The following is a 19,010-nucleotide window of genomic DNA, read 5'->3' as shown; positions in this document are numbered from 1 at the left end:
AACGACCCGGACGGTCGTTTTGAGAATTTATGCCCTGATCCCCTATTAACTACTTCCCCCGTGTCTATTTCTGCTATTGTAATTTGCCGGGATGGTTCAAAATTCGCAGGAAGTTCTTCTGAGAAAAGTATCCCGGAATGTGGTGTATCTGGGAGTATTTGAGAGAGTGTTCAGTGGCTCATGGGTCTTAGACAGTGTGGTCTTATGCTTGGGTCTCGTGTGGTAAACCTGGGTTGAAGCAAGAGGGAATATCAAGTTGACGATGAATCAGAAGGGAAGTTAGATAGATGGAATGACTTGATAGTAGACCGAATCGGTATGGTAAGGATATGATTAATTCCTTGTATGTGTTCGAGGTAATGAGCCCTTGCAAGTATTTTTCAGCAATGCTCTTGGAGTTCGATGGCTTGCTTAGCTTGGTCGAGTTAGAAGGATTCGGTCATGGTAGGTCTGATTTGTGCAAAGAGAAATCGGAGAATTTCAGCCTCTCTTTTGGTCATTTATCACCCAAATTTTTTCCATAAGCTCTTCAAAACCCTCTATAACAAATCTCCAAGATATAAGAACCAATAAAAAAGGGATATTAACTCAAATCATCATCAAAAGTGTTAAATACTACAAGAGAATGCTTCCATGACTTTGTGGTGTGATTGAGGGCTATTGTCAGCTAAGTTGTGCTGAGGTTTTGAATTGTAGATTTTTTCCAATGCATGTATAACATCTTCCTGATTGTGCCTAAGATAATCTTGTGTTGGTTGTGTTGTTTGAGAGAAAAACCATAAGATAGCACTTGAAAGAACATGAGACATGGTTATTTCTTTCTTTTGGACTATTTCGCGGTTACTTATATGATTTGTGGTGGCTATAAATTATGAGAAATAATTTGATAATATTACGACCGCTGTTGCTACGCTTATTTAGGTTTTAATTAAGTTTATTGAAGAATAAAACATGAAAAACAAGTGATTGAAAAATAAAAGTTAAGGTGCTAGGTGTGAGGAATATTTTGAAGAATATTCTTATGAATATTTTGGCTGAGAATGATGTGAATTAAGTATAATAATATTAACATTGTAAGAACATATGTATATGGTCGAAATCCGGCTCTTCTATTGCATGACGTATCGCGACTGAAACGTAATGGATTGAAAATTGACCCCCGGTTCCACCGAACCAAGGTACGATGTTAGAACTTACGTCTTCGAGATAAATGAGTCCGTTACTCCGGAACCGACTCTGGTTCTGAATGAGCTTGAGGAAACATTTTTGGAAAAAGTTACGAAAGGCCGAAATATCGGTAACCGGTTGGATATCACGAAGGGAATCTCGGCACGTGTCAATGAGAAAGCGGTTAATTAGAAAATCATGAGATTTTTTACCTTATATCAAACTATACCTAAACTAGGACTCCGGTACTATATAAAGGGGGTCTGATTATTTGTAAAGTACATTGTAACACAAATCCCAAAGCATTATAATATTATTTTCTTTCTACGAGCTACTGTTCTTCTGAATTTGATATCATTTAAATTACATCCAGTTCGCGTTAGACTTATTTTCCATGGTTATAATTGTTCAAGTCACACGGTTTTAATTTACTTTATTATTGTTCGCTTCATTTATAATTCAATTTATCACTTTGTGTCAAATTAGTCCATGTATCCTTATAATCACTTATAATTCAATTCAAATCGATGGAAAATAACGTGTCTCTCATATGTGGGGTAAACATACCCAAAAGATGGTCTATATAACTATGTAGGCTGGTGAAGCCGCCATGAACATCTACTGATATACAAAATATATAGGACTCGTCTACAAGCCTCTAGAGATTAATGATTTGTACCATGGTCGGGACAGGGCCTCGACCTACCCATCAAACCTGTATATATCAAATGGACTCCAAGGTATAGACCTGGTAACTCCGAGGAAGTGGAGCTTACCAACCAAGCCGATGTTTGACTCTGTCTTCTAGGAAGGTTTGTCCAACTCTCAATCAGGACATGCAAGCATGAAATGCAGCGTCCCCGGTAAAAGGGACGTTACTACAAAATAATGTACTGAGTATGTAAGGCAACAGAATTACTGAAAGTTGAAACTAAGCATCTAATATTGTAACTCTAAGTAACTAGGAGTCAAAGATAATTTGAAGATATGCTTACTTGCTGATACTGACTCAACTCTCTCTATATAGTAAGTAAAATAGTTGTCTGGCCTTATAAGGCTCGGTATTTGTAACTGCTATGGCGTAGTAGGCTTGCTCATAGGTGATCTCCCATTCTAGTCTCTATATCTCGGCCATTCCAAGCTCGCTCATATGCGCTTGGCCACACTAGGCTCGGTATATAACTCACCATTGTATCAGAGGTTTCCCAACAGCGGTGTGCTTACCGGTTATAGCTCTGTGGTGGTTACAATATTGTAACACTGTGTATATATAGACTCTCTACTCTCATGGCTGAAAGAAGATAATGCTAAACTCAATATAAATTCCTGATAATGGGGAATGTTGTAACTTATGAGACTAGGATAGTTTACATAAATTTAGGAATATAAACTTATCTTTATGTCTCGTTATCAAACACATGTAGTTACGAGATCATGCCAAATGAAAGAAAGGTTTAGCCTTAACATACCTTAACCTCGTTGAGCCCTTAATTTCTTCAGATCAAGTCTTCAAACAACTCAACTCAGTCAACCATAGCATAAGGAGATTCAAACTCAGTGTCGAGTGAAGGCTAAGTCTGTAACTTAAGCTAGTAGCTCGTTGTATGTAAATTTAGGCAGCACTCCCTTTAACAAGGCCCTCCTCAAATATCATATACCAACAAAAACAAGAACAAAACAATAACAACATCTATGCATCATTTTCTAACCTTATCTCCATCACAATATACCACAAAACAGCCTACACTCCCTACTCACTTCATACATAAAATGACAACAAAAGTAGTGCCAAAAAACCTAAAAAATGTACGACGAATGACCAGCCCACCATTCCGTCATTATTTGGTGCTTCTCGACACCTTTTCTCCTCAAAAACTCCATAAAACATCAGCAAAAGAGGCCAACACAAGTGGACTACAAAACAGTCCACTAAAAGTGAAATAAATCGAACTCACAGCTTTCGATCACCGTCTCGTGAATTATACCTATTAGGAAACAAATATCAACATTCCTTGACATTTAAAAGAATAAATAAAGAAAGTAGGCGTTTTATTAACTATGAAGTACCTTCCAAATCTAAAACTACAAAGAAAATGAGAGGTGGTATAGCGATATCTACGTCGTAGGGATCGTTCTAATGTTATTGCTTCTTGATTTAGTACCCGGGATATTAATCTTCTTTGGAACCCTTGTGGAGATCATAAGGGTAAGTTTTTGGGGGTTCTATCGTCATGTTCTATGAAAAATGAAGAGAAAGACGATTGAAAACCCTATATATATCAACTTTTGGAAAGTGAAAGAGGCGCTAGCTTGGCACCCTTGCATTGGCCATTCCTCCGACACTTATATATTTTTATCCGTATGTCATATGAACAAATAGTTAGGAGCGTTAGAAACTACATTCCAAGACCTTCAATATGGTATATAATATGTCCCTAAAAGACCTCATACAACACACAAAATGTATTGCTCAAAAAGCTTTAGTGACACACATACTTGTCACCTATGCAGTCTCGCAAAACTGCAAATAACTCGCTACTCATAGATATTCATTTTGGTATGTAGATCATCCCCTAATTCCAAGTATATTGGAAGAAAAACGCAACTACATTTGACCTAAGCACCCTATTCTCATCCCAAAAGTACATGATATAACATTCCCCACTTGTCGACATTCAAAGAAACCTATTTTCTTCAATATGTTTAGCTTCAATGCCTTCAAACCCTCTTGACACTTGGTATTCATGATATTAAATATTTTTAACCTCTATCGTAACATGATTAACTTACTTTGTGTTCCCTCAAAGATGATCTTATTTTTGAACATACATGAATTGACTTACGAATACTCTTTCATACGAAGATATGCGGTGTAATAATTTGATATAAATTTCCACAACACACATTATTTTACACTTGTTCTTTAAAGTGTCTCTGATTTCAAGCTTAAGCTCAAAATGTCAAACTCAAAACTAGCACCTCTACCTATTAACAATGAGTTAGGTCACCACGGTGAAAACAATAACATAGCAGCTAGTAATGAGGTACCGCCCGCTGATTCCATTGGAATTCAAATTGCAGACCCGTTGGGCGCTAATTCCCAAGTGGCCATCGACACAAGCCTCCCTTCTGACCCCGAGAATAGCATCCACGGTGGATACCTGTCGATAACACAGAATACTCAAAACAATGTACGAGACGGGATGAATCTACGAATTGTCTTCAATAAGTTACGGGCTCAACAATCGGCGATAGCTTAGTTACAAAACCAAAGGCGCGTACCGAGCGAAATCGAGCCTAATCTGTCTCGAGAGATCACCCATGGGAGGAATCGGTCACAGAGAGGCCGAGTAGAAACGAGCCAAGTAATTACCCCGAGATCATAAAAATGCTCGAGTAGCTTACGAAACGAATAAAATCAGGGGAGAAGAAATCGAAGCAATCGACAAAAAGGTGGAAACCTAAAATTACATGGTCGACAAGATCACGGGAGTCGCCAATACTGGAAGGCTTTAATTCCAAGAAGATTGTACAGAAACCTTTCCTTCCGAGTGCGGCTCCAAAGCGATTCCCAAAAAATTTAGCATGCCCGAGATTCCTAAGTACAACGGATTGACTGAACCAAATGAGCATCTCACTTCATACACATGCACCATCAAAGGAAACGACACGGAGGATGATGAGATCGAGTCTATCTTGTTCGGAGAAATCGTGCAAAGGAAGCTATGATATAGTATTAGAGCTTACCCGCTAATTCTATTGACTTATTGTTATGCTTCTGGACTCTTTTATTAAAGCACACGTTGGGGCTATCAAGGTCGAAACCATGAATTCAAACCTCTTCAAAGTAAGGCAAATAGATAATGAAATGCTTAGAGAATTTGTATCACGGTTTCAAGTAGAACGGATGGACCTGCCACCAGTCGCTGAAAATTGGGCAATTCAAGCTTTTACCCAAGGATTCAATGTTCGAAGCTCGGTGGCTTCACAACTTTTGAAGCAGAATCTGATAGAATATTTGGCTGTCACTTGGGCTTATGTGCATAACCGATATCAATCAAAGATCGGTGTCGAAGATGATCAAATAGGGGCTCTTTTCAAGTATGTTTACCCTGTTAGATCCATCGATAGAGTCAAGAGAGATATCGATCGTGAGCCAAGGCCGAACAGGGATCGGTATCAGCCGTACAATCAGATCGAATAAGCAGTGGGTCCGGATGGGGTTCTAGGTGAAATGTAGGAATGACCGAGGCTAGAGCAGTTGGGAACTCATGAGCAATAACCGTTTCGATCGGCCTATCGGGCCTAAAGAAGCACCGAGGTTATTGGAATATAACTTTAACGTTGACGAGGCTTCCATCGTATCAGCTATCGGACGCATCAAATTACCAAATGGCCTTGACCTCTACAATCCGACCCAGACCAAAGGTATCCAAACTAGATGTACAAATATTGTAGCACCCCGAAAAATTCGAAGTACTTAAGTGCTGTTAAGAAAGTTGATGTATGCTGGTTATATTACATAGTATGCAGACGAGGGATATTAATATGATGGATATCAATTGGATGCAATAATAAGTGTACGAGGCATATTATAAGTGATGTGGGGTCTATAGAGAGGCCTATGTCCAAGGCAAGTTGGAAATTTTCATGATAGACTAATGTTCCTAATTAGTACGCGCAAGACAAAATTTTGAACGAGCCTATATACATATATATATATATATATATATATATATATATATATATATATATATATATATATATATATATGGAGTTATGTGATGAAAAATCTATCAAGTAAAATATCTTTGAGTCTAGTTTCTAACCCTTCAAACTGTTTGTCATTTGGACAATCCTACAAGAAGTTAGGACCAAATTAGCAAACGCTAGGTAGAATTTTACACTACCGGCGGCGTGCCTATGGGGATTTCCAGAACACTCCATAATTTCATTTACACATAGTTTTTACTACTGCACTGCCCCACGCAGCGCCCCCATGTGTCGCGGTTGTGCAAATTCGTGTTTTTCTAACTCGACCCCTATTTTGTTAAATAGAAGGAATAGTCCATTTCTTGAGCTAAAACCTGATATTTTTAGAGTGAGAGAGTGCCCTAGAGTGGGAAAGTGTTCCCAAACAATTATTCTTCAATTAATTCTCCAATCTTGAAAGATTAACAAGGAAAACCCACAAGGTCTTCATCCAACCCTCAATTTCAAAATTTTCTTGAACTGTGTAATTAGTAAGATAATTTTTGGGCATGGTAGTTGTTCATCATGCACGCATGTGTTATCAAAGGGTGTAAGAAGATTGTTGAGCTAAGAATGGTAGATAATGGGTTTGGGATGATGGATCCACCACAGGAGGACCTTGAAACCATAATGTACACCTAATGTTTGATAAAACGCTCAAATGAGCTAGAACTATGATCATCTACCTAATTTTGGTTCAATTTGTTTTATTTATAAAATAGATTAAAGTTGCTAAGAAATTCCGGAATATATTAGAGTTTGAGGAATCTCAATTAAGATATGCTGGCTAAACCCCGTTACTTAGAATTGAATTCCTCGGCATTCATGTAAGTTATGTAAGACCCGAGTTGATTATTGTGAAATTGGCTCTACCGAGTAAACTTGTGTTGAAAGATATATGATCAATGTGTTCCAAATGCTTTTATCATGCTATGCTATCACTTTAGGATATGTTCAAAGTATAGGTTGTGTGTTAAAAATGCTACTACTTCAAGTCAAGTTTGAATAAATGTTCTCATTCCAAATTATGTGAAAAATCACTATATGTCTAATACTCTTAATTGCTCACATGTGTACAAAAATTCATGAATTGAAAAGTCTTATTGTTGATAATAATGGTAATGTGTGAAAAGGAAAAGGGGAGCATGAAATATGAAATGTCGCCAATTCCCAAGCATGATACTCGTGGCCACTAGTGCTGATGAATTGAAAAGATGTGAAAGAAGTATGAAGTGAGATGATTGATCGAAAAAGGTAATGTCACGGGTGAGACGGCCTAGCCGATCGAACAGTAATCGGATGCCATGCTGCACACATGGTGGTGATTGTGCTGGAAATTATAATTGGAATCGTGATTGTGGTTGATATCTCAAATGAGGCAACCTAGCCGATCAGTGCGTGATCGGACTCCGTGCAAAGGTGCGGTGGTATTGTGAATGATGTCATATCGGCACTAAAGGTCTCCCAACCTAAAATCATGGAAATCTACTTAAAAACTAATGTGATTCTTAACTTGATGTTTGGAATTGTTTGAGGCTCCTATTTATTTAATGATTGTTCCTCCTTGTATTATATTCATTCTATTGAGGTGGTGTTTAGTTATACTTACTAGTACTATTCAACAGTACTAACGTCCCTTTTATCGGGGGCGCTGTATCTTTAATGGATGCAGGTGGATCCACAGCATGCAGTATTGAGCAATGATAGCAGTACACCATCCTCCCAGCAGACTTGGTGAGCCCCACTTCATTCCGGGGTTACATATCCTTTGTTCATTATTTCTCACATTTTGAGGTGTAGAGGGAGACTTGTTGACGGCACTAGTATTCTACTCTTTGTAATTATTAGAGGCGCCGTAGACATAGTGTGGGTTGTATATGATGTTGGGAAAGTCAAATGATTTATGTTGTTTTTGAATCATTTATTCCACTTTAGACTATGGAAAATCGTGTATTTTGATACTTTAAAATGAAGTAACTAATGGAAAAGATTTGGTATTGTATACATGATCCTCGTATTGCTTAATTAATGAGAATATTTCTTCTCTTTATTCATGAGTAAGTTTGGGTAGAAAGAATCTAATAGACTTGCTGAATCGGGTTCACTCGGTTGGGCGCCGGTCGCGCTCCCCGAGGTTGGGGCGTGATAAACTTGGTATCAGAGCTTAAGGTTTTAAAGTGTCCTAGGATGTCTCGGCACCGTGTCTAGTGGAGTGCTCCTTATCGGTGTGTTGTCGACCACATCTATAAGGTGGATTCTACTCTGACATCTAGGAATAATACCCTTCTTTGATGTTCTGTATCATGTAATAGAGTTGAATGTGAGACTATTCCTTCTCTAGCTCGTGCATTGTTCTAACTTTCAGTACATGGCACTTAGGAAAAAGGCCAGAACTGGCCAAGGAGCCATTGTCGCCCCAGGAGTGGCAGTTGATTCTTTGCTTAACGATGTGGGCGAGTACCCGAGGGGTGAGGATATTCCCCCCGACTACTACACTGCGTGATTTCACTAAATCGGACCAGACTACACCAGTTCCTGCACCTACTGAGGGTGCAATGATCCATCCAGCTGATATTCCGGTTCCAACTCCAGCCCCAGCTTCTGGTCCCGGTGTTTCTGATGGGGACCTTAGGGGAGCGATACAAATTTTGGCTCAAATAGTGGCCTCCCAGGCCCAGAGATCAAATGTTACACCACTTCTTCTAGGCATCAAGGTGATTCTACTAGATCTAAGGTAAATAGGTTCCTTCAGTTAGATCCTCCAGTGTTCACAAGTACTAATCTTTTGGAGGACCACCAAGATTTCATTGATGAGATGCACAATACGCTCCAAATTATGCGTGCTACTGAGACGGAGGGAATGGAGTTGGCCGCCTACCGCCTACCGCCTGAAAGGGGTGGCCTATTCTTTGTTTTAGTTGTGGGAGGACTCCCGTGAGGAGGAGAGCCCTCCAGCGAGGTGGAATTAGTTAGGTGATGCCTTCATGGATCATTTCTTGCATGCCGAGATAAAGGCAGCCCGTGCCACTGAGTATGAGAACCTAAAGCAAGGTAGCAAGGTGTGTGGGAGTACCACATGGAGTTCGCACGCCTATCCAAGTATGCTATTCACATGTTGCCCACTATGGAGGCTAGAGTGTGCCAGTTTGTCCAGGGCCTTAGCCATTTGGTTATCAATGAGGCCAATATGGCTTCCTTGAATTCTTACATGAACTATAGGAAGATAATGGCATTTACTCAAGCTATAGAGAAATTTAAGTTGAAGAACAAAATGGAGCAAGCGGGTAGCTTTAAGACCTAGTCCGTGGGTAACCTTGGAGATTTATTTTGTGGTGGTAGGTCAACATTTAGGGGAGCCACGTCAGGACCCTCCCAGTCTTTTGCTCAGTCATCAGCAAGTGCACTGTCATCATGGCCCAGCCACAAGTTGAGTCATTTAAGGCCCAGTCACGACAATAAGGGACCCCACCAGCAGGGTCGGTAAGGATGTAGATTCCATCAGCAGCGGAGGCCCCCATGCCCCAGGTGTGGGAAAATGAACTTGGGGATCTGCTACATGGACCTACCCATATGCTACAGGTGCGGATTGAAAGGTCATATTCCGAGAGTGTCGTTTGTCCTGCCAAGGTGCGGGCAAGGACACAACACAGCCATCATGTTCTGCTGCTACTACATCCTCAGCACCCTCTCCAGCTCAAGGCACTCTAGCATGCGCAGGGCGTGGTGCAGCTAGGGCTGGTGCACAGAGTTCGGGAGGACGCAACCATTTCTATAATATGAGTGGTTGCCAGAGTACATTGGCTTCTCTAGATGTTGTCACAGGTATATTGACTACCCAATCTCATGATATGTATGCTTTTATTGATCTCGGTTCCACTTTGTCCTATGTCAATCCTTATGTTCACTACTGAAAAATTGGTCTACGGTAACAGTTGCAAAACCGTTCCCACAGACTGCTAAACAGTTGCCATAGGGATATTGGAACGGTTTAAAGACCGTCACATCACCCGGCGTACCCATAGGCCTACTGGAACGGTTCTTGTAACGGTTTGCATTGCCGTGACAATAGATACGTCTATTGCAACGGTTTCCCGTTCTCTGTTGGAACGGTTATTTGTTTCAATTGGAACGGTTTAGAATCGTTACTGTATTGTTTATACAACGGTTTTTAACCGTCACCATATTATTTAAAGCAACACTTATGTAAGCTATTGCTACGGTTATGTTGGATATAGCTACGGTTTCTTTAGGCTATCGTAACGGTTATATTTGTATTTGGAACAGTTTATGGGACCTATTGCAACGGTTTACATTGCTATTGGAACGCTATTTGTGTCATATTGCTATGGTTCTGGTAGGCTATTGTAACGGTTATATTTGTATTTGGAACAGTTTATGGGACCTATTGCAACGGTTTACATTGTCTATTGGAATGCCATTTGTGTCCTATTGCAACGGTTCTGGTAGGGTATTGTATCAGTTCAGTTAAAACCAAAATATAGCACCTGTTATAAATAAATATTTATACATATAATAAATTATAATAACACTAAAATTTAAATACATCATAAAATGAAACTATTAATAATACAAAATTATCCATCAAGCAAATAATATCCATAAAGCAATTGTTCTACCCCATGAGTGCATAAGTTTCGTACATTTTAAGATAGTAAATAAGTTTCAAAAATGTTGGTAACAAAAGATTCCTAGAACATCCATCTATAACAATACAAAATTCATTTCAAGTAAGGTCTAGTTCTTCATCGTCTTCATCATCCATTTCTTGATCTACTCCACCTACAAAAGAGGATAATTAAAATTATTACCAAAATGATCCTTGCGCAGAGAAGTAAATAACTAGTTAAATACAAAAGAAGTGAACCAAGTAGAGTCTCAAAATCTATGTTCATATAAACTGTGAGGGGAAACCTGCATCATCAACCACAACCCATAAAAGAAATGCAGTCAGATGTAAATTCTTCAACTCATTCCCTCCCAGAGAGCACCATCCCACATCCAAACAATCCCACACACACAAAATTGAATATCATATAACAAAGACGACTCGAGCCTATACCTTTCACCTTTTGACAAAAGCAAACATTTTCCTAAGTTAAGTGCCGTTGAATCAATTGAATAAACACCACATGTCCACAATTTTAAAAGACATCCAAGAAAAAGCGAAATATATATCATATTCAAAAAAATGGCCCCAAAAACTGCAGGTGTTTCCATTAGAAGTCTCCCTGCCAGGAGTTTCTAATTGAACCTTTGTAACAATTTCAATAATCAGCGCTGATCGTAGCAATGCCAGAAGAATCAAGAGATGGCATAAGCATTGTCTAAATTTTAAAGATTTATGACATCCCATGAAATAAAACTATTCAAAGACAATGATCTCATTCAGATCAGTATCCAAAATAGTGTACACAACACCAAACTGCAATTAAAAGGACTGTGGGTAAGGGGGGACTGAGAGCTGTGGCCTTCACCACCCAGAAGATCTCTTGAAACAATCACATTTAGCAACTAGAGAGGCTAGGTGGTTTGAGAAGCCATTTCTCAAGCAAGTTAAACTTTGGTAAGCATCCAAAGTTCCAAAAATCGTAAGTGCAAATCCAATCGAAAGAGACTGAAAAATCAATGACTGTTCAGGTAAAAAAGTCACCAGAGGAAGTGTCAGAATTTGCAAGCTGTTTGACTCAATGAACAAATGGTAGAAAAAATGATCTCTATAACCTGTGAGGAAATCAAGAGGGAAAGCTTAAAGGACAAAGAACTTGGATGATAATGAGAAGCTTTTTAATTCTGTAACAAATATATTTTCACAGGTCTATATTTGTTATAACTTCAACTTGTCTCAGCTGTTATCAGAGTGCTAAGAGAAGTTAGTACAACGGGAATTTCAGTATTCCAAATGTCACGACCCAAACCCGGACCCGGTCATGATGGCGCCTCTCGTGGGGACAAGGCCAGCCAACTAAACCCAATTCATCCTCTAAAAACAGTTTAAACAATTCATAAGCAGTTTAAATATGACTTAATACTCTTAATTAGCGGAAATACAGCCCAACACAACCCTAATCGGGGTGTCACAAGTCACGAGCATCTATTAGAGTACAAATACAACTACAGGGCCTGCAATATACAAAATATGACTGATAAACAAAAAGGAAGAAATGCAGTGTTGCGAACGCAGGCAGTCACCTCGCTGAACTCTGATAACTTAGCCTCCGATCAGCTCAAAACCCGCTATCGGGTGAACAAATACCTGCATTTGCACACAAGGTGCAGGGAGTAAAGTGAGTACTCCAACTCAGTGAGTAATAAGGGTAAATAACAATTGAGGAGTAAGAAATCACGTAATGCAACCCATCATGCTATATAGGGACAGTGAAAAACCCTTTGAGAGAAAACAGTGAAGCTGTAAAACCTTTAGAAATATCATAGCTCAGTTTAAAACCTCTTTTGAAAATGACTTTTTTCAACAATTATGCAATTGAATACAAAACAAATAGTGCAGATAAGCACAGAAGTCCGCCTCTCGGGCACCACACTTGGTTATCAGTTAATACCAGAGCAACAGGTAAATATTGCAAGAAGCAGCACAAACAGCATATAATGGCAGACAATGAATAAAGGTAAACACATCAGACAGTACCGGTACCGCTGCGGCGTGCAGCCCGCTCCACATATCGCTGCGGCATGCAGCCCGATTTTTTTATCGTCGACGGCGCTCACTGGGGGTGTGCAGACCCCGGGAGGGGCCCCTTACGGCGCAAGCGCAATATCAAGCCATCTCGTGGCATCAAACTAGTCCCTCGGCCTCATATCAATATCAGTATAACACTGCTACGGCGTGCAGCCCGAACCAAAAGTATCCTCACAACACAGGCCCTCGACCTTACTCAGTCAAAAATCACATAGCCTCTCGGGCAACAGTAAAACAGTATCTGTCAGCCCAAAACATCTTTTAAATATTATCTGAGTTAAAAACAGAGTAAACGTGGCTGAGTTTTAAAAATAGTAGAAATAACATGACTGAGTTTAAGTATAAAGTCAATACAGTGAGGGACATCAACAACAATCCCCGAAGGGTTCAAATAGTTGGCACGAAGCCCAAATATGCAATTCAGCCCAAATAATGATGATAGCAAACTGATTTCAATCAAATACGTGGTAAAATCATTAATCGGGATGGACTAAGTCACAATCCCCAAAGGTGCTCTACCCCACGCTCGCTATCTAGCGTGCAAGTCACCTCAACATAGTACTATGATGTGCAATCCGGGGTTTCAAACCCTCAAAATATCATTTACAATCATTACTCACCTCAAGCCGGCCAAAATCCTTGCTCGATATGCCCTTGCCTCACAAATCAACCTCCTCGCGCGTCGAATCTGAACAAAGCCACAACGAATACGTTACAATAGGCTAAGGGGACATACCCTAATCGAAAAGACTCGAAAAATATCGAAATTCACGAAATTTGCAAAACCCGAGCCCCGGGCCCACTTCTCGAAAAATCAGAAAATTAACATCATCGGATTCCTCATCTCGCTACGAGTCTGTACATACCAAAAACTCTCAATTCGGACCACAATTGGCCCCTCATATTCCAATTTAAAATCTTAAAATCCCAAGCCCTAGTTTCTTTCAATTTAGCTAAATTCTCACGAATTTCAAGGATAATTCCACAATATAATCGTGTTTTTAACTCATATAACTTACCTCCAGTCAATCTCCGTCGAATCCCCCTTCAAATGCTCCCAAGTAGCTCCCAAAATGCTCAAAAATGGAGGAAAATGGGTTTGGGTCCGCGGATGAAATGTTATGTTAAAGCCTTCTGCCCAGACCTCATTTCCGCTTCTACGATACTTTTACTGCTTCTGCGGTCACCGCTTGTGCGGTACTTCTCCCGCTTCTGTGAAATTACACTGCTGCGCTCAGGTCCGCTTCTGCGGTCCATATCCGCTTCTGCGGACGCCGCATATACGGACCACCATCCGCTTCTGCGGAAGTCCTCCCAAGACCAAGAATTCACACCTGCGACTCCCTCACCGCATCTGCGGAGCCGCTTCTGCGGCCCTTTTCCGCAGATGCGGAAATACCAGATATCAGCAAACCAGCTAACTCACCAATCCAAAATCCATTTTTATGGCCATCCGAAATCACCCCGAGTTCCCCCGGGACCTCGACCAAAAGCACCCACACATCCTAAAACCTCATTCAAACTTGTTCCAATCACCAAAACACCTGAAACAACACGAAAACCATCAATTCACATCGAATTCAAGCCTAAGTTTCCCAAAAACTTCCGAAACACGCTTTGATCAAAAACCCAACCAAATCACCTCCGAATAACCTGAAATTTTGCACACACATCCCAAATCACCTAACGAAGCTACAGCAACTCTCAGAATTCCATTCTGACCCTCGGATCAAAATCTCACCTATCAACCGGAATTCGCCAAAATACTAACTTCGCCAATTCAAGCCTAATTCTTCACCGGACCTCCAAAATCACTTTCGATCACACTCCTAAGTCACAAATCATCCCCCGAAGCTAACCGAATCGTCGGAATCCACATCCGAGCCCTCTAACTCATAGGTCAACATCCGGTTTACTTTTCCAAGACAAGCCTTCCTTAAAGAGACTAAGTGTCTCGTTTCCTTCCAAAAATCAACCCAATTCAACTCGTTCACACAAGACACTGATAATGAAGCATAACGAAGCAGGAAATGGGGGAAACAGAGTGGTTCTCATGAGACGACGGGTCGGGTCGTCACACCAAATGGTGTTGGTTTTCTTGTCAGCTCCATTTTCTAATCCAATTAACAAATGGTCTTTGGTTTCAAGATTGGTGAACAAAGGAGATCAAGACAATGTAAATGAGATAGAAGCTCGTTTTGAACGCATTGATTTCAGTACTATAAATCTATCCTATTAGCAGAAATCTTAAGGGATTCAATGGATTAAACATCAAGTTTAACTAGAGACTACATGTACTTAATTGATCTACACAGCCAAATCAAGTTTAAGTATCAAAGAGTACCTTTAGTTCCTAGATGCCATATCGCAAACCAAAGGGATATCTCCTAGTATGTGCCAGGTAAAATGTTTTTGAGAGAACACAAAACTAAAAGCACTGAAATAAGGGAAGCAGCATGCAAACAAAGATTTTAAAGAGTTGCTTATATCAACTCAGTAGTGATTGATGTTATATGCAAAATCCCAAGTAAGGAAGGAAGAGAAGAAGAAATAGAAGAAGATGTATAACATTTGGTACGTACTGACCTTGAGTGTTACTACCAGCAGATGGTCGATTGTTTAGTTGAACAGCAGCTTGTTGTGCAGAGGAAGCATCTACAGGTGAACGTGCACTGAACCTTAACATGTCAGGATCCAGTCGCAAATCTGGGTTCAGACGCTGAAGTCATGCGATGACGTTCATTGTAATATTTTGTTCTATAGCATCCTTTTGTTCGTTCAACTTTTCATGTATTCTTTGTTGCATCCTCTCTTCCATTTTCTCTATTCTCTGCTCCATCCTCTTATCAACATCTAAAGAAGATCCAAGATTCCCTTTTTGCCTTTTTAACACAGTCTTAGTAAACCCTCGTCCGTACAATCTCACGCGACCTGGATGTTCAGGTCCCATGACTGATACGAAAGTGTCAACTGAATGACTGCCATCTTCACTTTCCTGAGTGGATTGTATTCTCTCCATTTCAGCCTACAAACCAAAAATGCGAGAAAAAAGAGTTTTAAGTAACTAAAGTTGAATCAATAATTAAGAACAAATAAATAAGCACGACAAACTTTAAATTAGAAATTTCATACAATTTTAGTAATCGTATTGTCATATGAGCTTTTGTATACTCGGCCAAGTTTTCTTTTTCTTGTAGTCACAAAGATGTCCTTAATTGACAGAGTATCTGAAGTATCATAGATTTCCTTCTCTTTTTGCTAGTTACATGAAAACGGGTATAAGAATCTTTCCATATAAAGTTAGCAAGTTCATAATTTAAAAAAAATAAGAAAGATAAAACATCAAACCTCGCGAATTAGAGCAAAAGGTATTCTGCCAGCAGTGTGCGGACACATCAACTTACTTCGATTCTCTGTATTGGTTTCGGACATTTTCTGCAAACAAACGAGTCAATCAATAGCAACCAACAGTTATGCTTATTACCCACATCAAGACCCAAGACTACACTCATAGCCTTAAAGCTTGCTTTTTTTTTTTATAAAGAATGTGAGTGTGACCAGGCTGTTTGCTCAGCTAATTATATCCTTTAAAGATGCTGGTTTATACAGTCTCTGACAGGAAACTGTCAAATATGCTCAGCTAATAAAAATCTCATCTTTTTTCCTATTCACACAACAAATTAATTGTCTTTAACGAATGGAAATAAGTATAGTCCATTCTAAGTCTTAATAAGCAAATTCAGGATATTGAAATTGTTAAAAAGAAAATGGAAACTCTGTCGCCTACTTCACTTATACCAGATTCACGCTGCATGATGATGGAACAGAGGAAAAGCAATGAATGGACATAATAGAGGAGGCATGTCCTAGGGTGGTCTCTTGTTGAACGCGAGGCAATCCCAAATAGGACACTGAAAGGGTCTAATTTCATCGACATGATAAAAGACGAAATAGAGGAGGCATGTCCTAGGGTGGTCTCTTGTTCTGACATCCTTGTCCTTGCAACAAGAGATGGCATCATTCTGGTATGAGTCTGGCCTTGTTCTTTGTTTCTTGTAGTAACTACCTGAGGTTTCCTATTAAAAAAATTCTTATTCTTTTACTGATTTGTAAGTGTAATTCATATGATCTTGTTGTGAATATTCAGATGTTCCTAGCTAGTACATAACAAAAACTTTTGATAATGATACCTTCATCATTTGTTAACAGTTCTGCAAATTTTAAGTTCTGCTGACAGCTTACAGAGCATCTATTCACCACATTTTACTCAATCAAATAATTTGCAAGAACAATCATCAAACAGGCTGCAATGAACCACTGATACATGCAAAGATGAACACAAATTAAAACTTGAAGAAGAAAAATATCCTATGCTTAGTATAAACATTACAGTTTCACAACCAAAACTGTAGTGTTTGGTAATATTTTACTTATAATTCTTTTGGCTCAGGCACCAAAAAATAATTATGGTAAAACAAGACAAGAGATTCTGGATGTAATTACCTTGTGTGGATCGGAGTTCCAATATTTAAGAAGATCCTTAAAGTGAGATTCCAGAACATCTACTGGCCTATTCTTCATTCGAAGCTCATCATTCTCATAGGCTGTGAAGTGGGTTGCCTTCAATTGACTCTTATACTTTCTCCAAGCACTACAAACTGAATCAAAAACCCATTGTTTTGCCTCGTCAGGAATGTCATATTTTTCCTACAAATTTAGTGCAATTGGGTTAGTATAAAAAATAAGAAATATCATTCATGTTTAATGGACATTGGGAACTTCATACCTTGATATATTTTCACATATCGTCTTTTGTGTCTAGTTTCCTCCAATTAAATACAATAAGAGGACAAAAAGTCCCACTCCTTGCCAATGTGCTGAGGAAGCTACCCAACACTTTTACAACCTCTTTAGTAGGACCAACGGGTTGATTATACTCATTTAGGATGATTATTTTACGCTCCTTTCTACCATGAACATTTGGCATTTGAGTACGGCCTCTTTTTCTTTTTTGGCGAGGAGGGTCCTGCAATAGTACAAAACAAAGATAATGATTAATCACTATTTTTAGTTAAGTTTATGATTAAAATTTATATATATTTGCCTTGTTCTTCAATTTGTTCAGCTACTTCATGAGTGGTAGAATCATCAGATAGTTCATGTACTCCCTGTGATGCAAGAGTGATGGAATCCATATTCGCTTGTTGCACTTGTTTATGTACTCCTTGTGTTGCTGAAGAGGTGCAATTCTGTGGCACTTGCTCCACTTGTTCTTGCAATTGAGATCCACCTTCGGATTGTTGTTCTTCATTTGCATTTGACCTTAGAGCTTTCAAGGTTGTTTTTGTTGTCAACAACGAAACCTTTTGGTTTCGCAAAGATGAAGGTAAACCACCTTCTGATTGTCGTTCTTCATTTGCATTTGACCTTGTAGCTTGGAAGGTTCTTTTTGTTGTCAACGACGAAACCCTTTTATTTCGCAAAGATGCAAGTGATCCAGTTGGAATGCGGTTGGATATTTTCTTATTTTTGCTTGAGCACCCTTCTTGATTCATAACTATTCAAATATTTTTCAGATTCTGAAAAGCAAACACAATATAGGTTAGCAAAAGCAGCAAACATAGTATATCATTTCTAACTAAAATCTGCTTGAATAATATATATTTCAGGTGAATCAAACAGATAGATCTAATCATACGACCTTAACTTCAAGCACAAAGATTCAACAGTACTGTAAGCCTCAATTACAACTTTCCATTCAAGAATTGCCCAGAAATTTGAGCTGCAACTGAGGCACAATAAATCAACACTAAATTTCAATCCAAAGAAATGAAAGAAATGCTGAAGTAAGGTGATGTCCCTGCTACTACAGCTTTGGCGAGGATATACAAGGCTGTGAATTCAGCTTTGCAAACTAATAGTAAGCTGAATGGGTGTGGAGATCAAGCTAATACACTTAGCAAGTCAGTAGGGGTGCATCAACAGATTGAATCTACTGAGCAGGCCGGTCTTCAGCAAGAAAAAGCAGAAGAATATGGGGCTTTGAATATCGGGCAAGTCATTCCTAAGACCACTGGAGTGTTGGATATGAAAGCTGGCCAAGTTACTACTGATACGCACAAAGAACCAGGCTCAAGAGTTGTTAAACACCCAAACTATTTTCTGTATAAACCTTTTACTTATATCCAAACATCGAAGAGATCTATAAGTTGTATCCCACCAACTACTAAGTCACCTAAAATCTGTAGTCAGTGCTTCAAAACACAAATCTCACAAGGTTTAGAACTTTCTGTTGGTGGGGATAATGGTAGTATCTGGGCCAACTTGCACATCTTTACGATTTAGAACTTAAAAGTATTATACTGAATTCAGAGTT

The 19,010-nt window shown here is 39.3% G+C and overlaps 1 protein-coding gene across 1 annotated transcript; it reads right to left on the bottom strand.

Moving 5' to 3' along the window:
* Nucleotides 1-15,359: 15,359 nt before the first annotated feature.
* On the bottom strand, nt 15,360-18,189 carry LOC109212351. Its single transcript, XM_019375984.1, has 5 exons — nt 17,764-18,189; nt 17,475-17,660; nt 17,138-17,341; nt 15,983-16,069; nt 15,360-15,659 (listed from the first exon to the last, which is right to left on the bottom strand). The coding sequence occupies exons 1-5, from the start codon at nt 18,187-18,189 to the stop codon at nt 15,360-15,362; spliced, it is 1,203 nt and encodes a 400-aa protein (XP_019231529.1).
* Between the last annotated feature and the right edge of the window lie 821 nt (nt 18,190-19,010).

The sequence above is a fragment of the Nicotiana attenuata genome, unplaced genomic scaffold, assembly GCF_001879085.1.
Source record: "Nicotiana attenuata strain UT unplaced genomic scaffold, NIATTr2, whole genome shotgun sequence".
Classification (NCBI taxonomy): domain Eukaryota; kingdom Viridiplantae; phylum Streptophyta; class Magnoliopsida; order Solanales; family Solanaceae; genus Nicotiana; species Nicotiana attenuata.
This window is presented reverse-complemented; position numbering and strand designations above follow the sequence as displayed.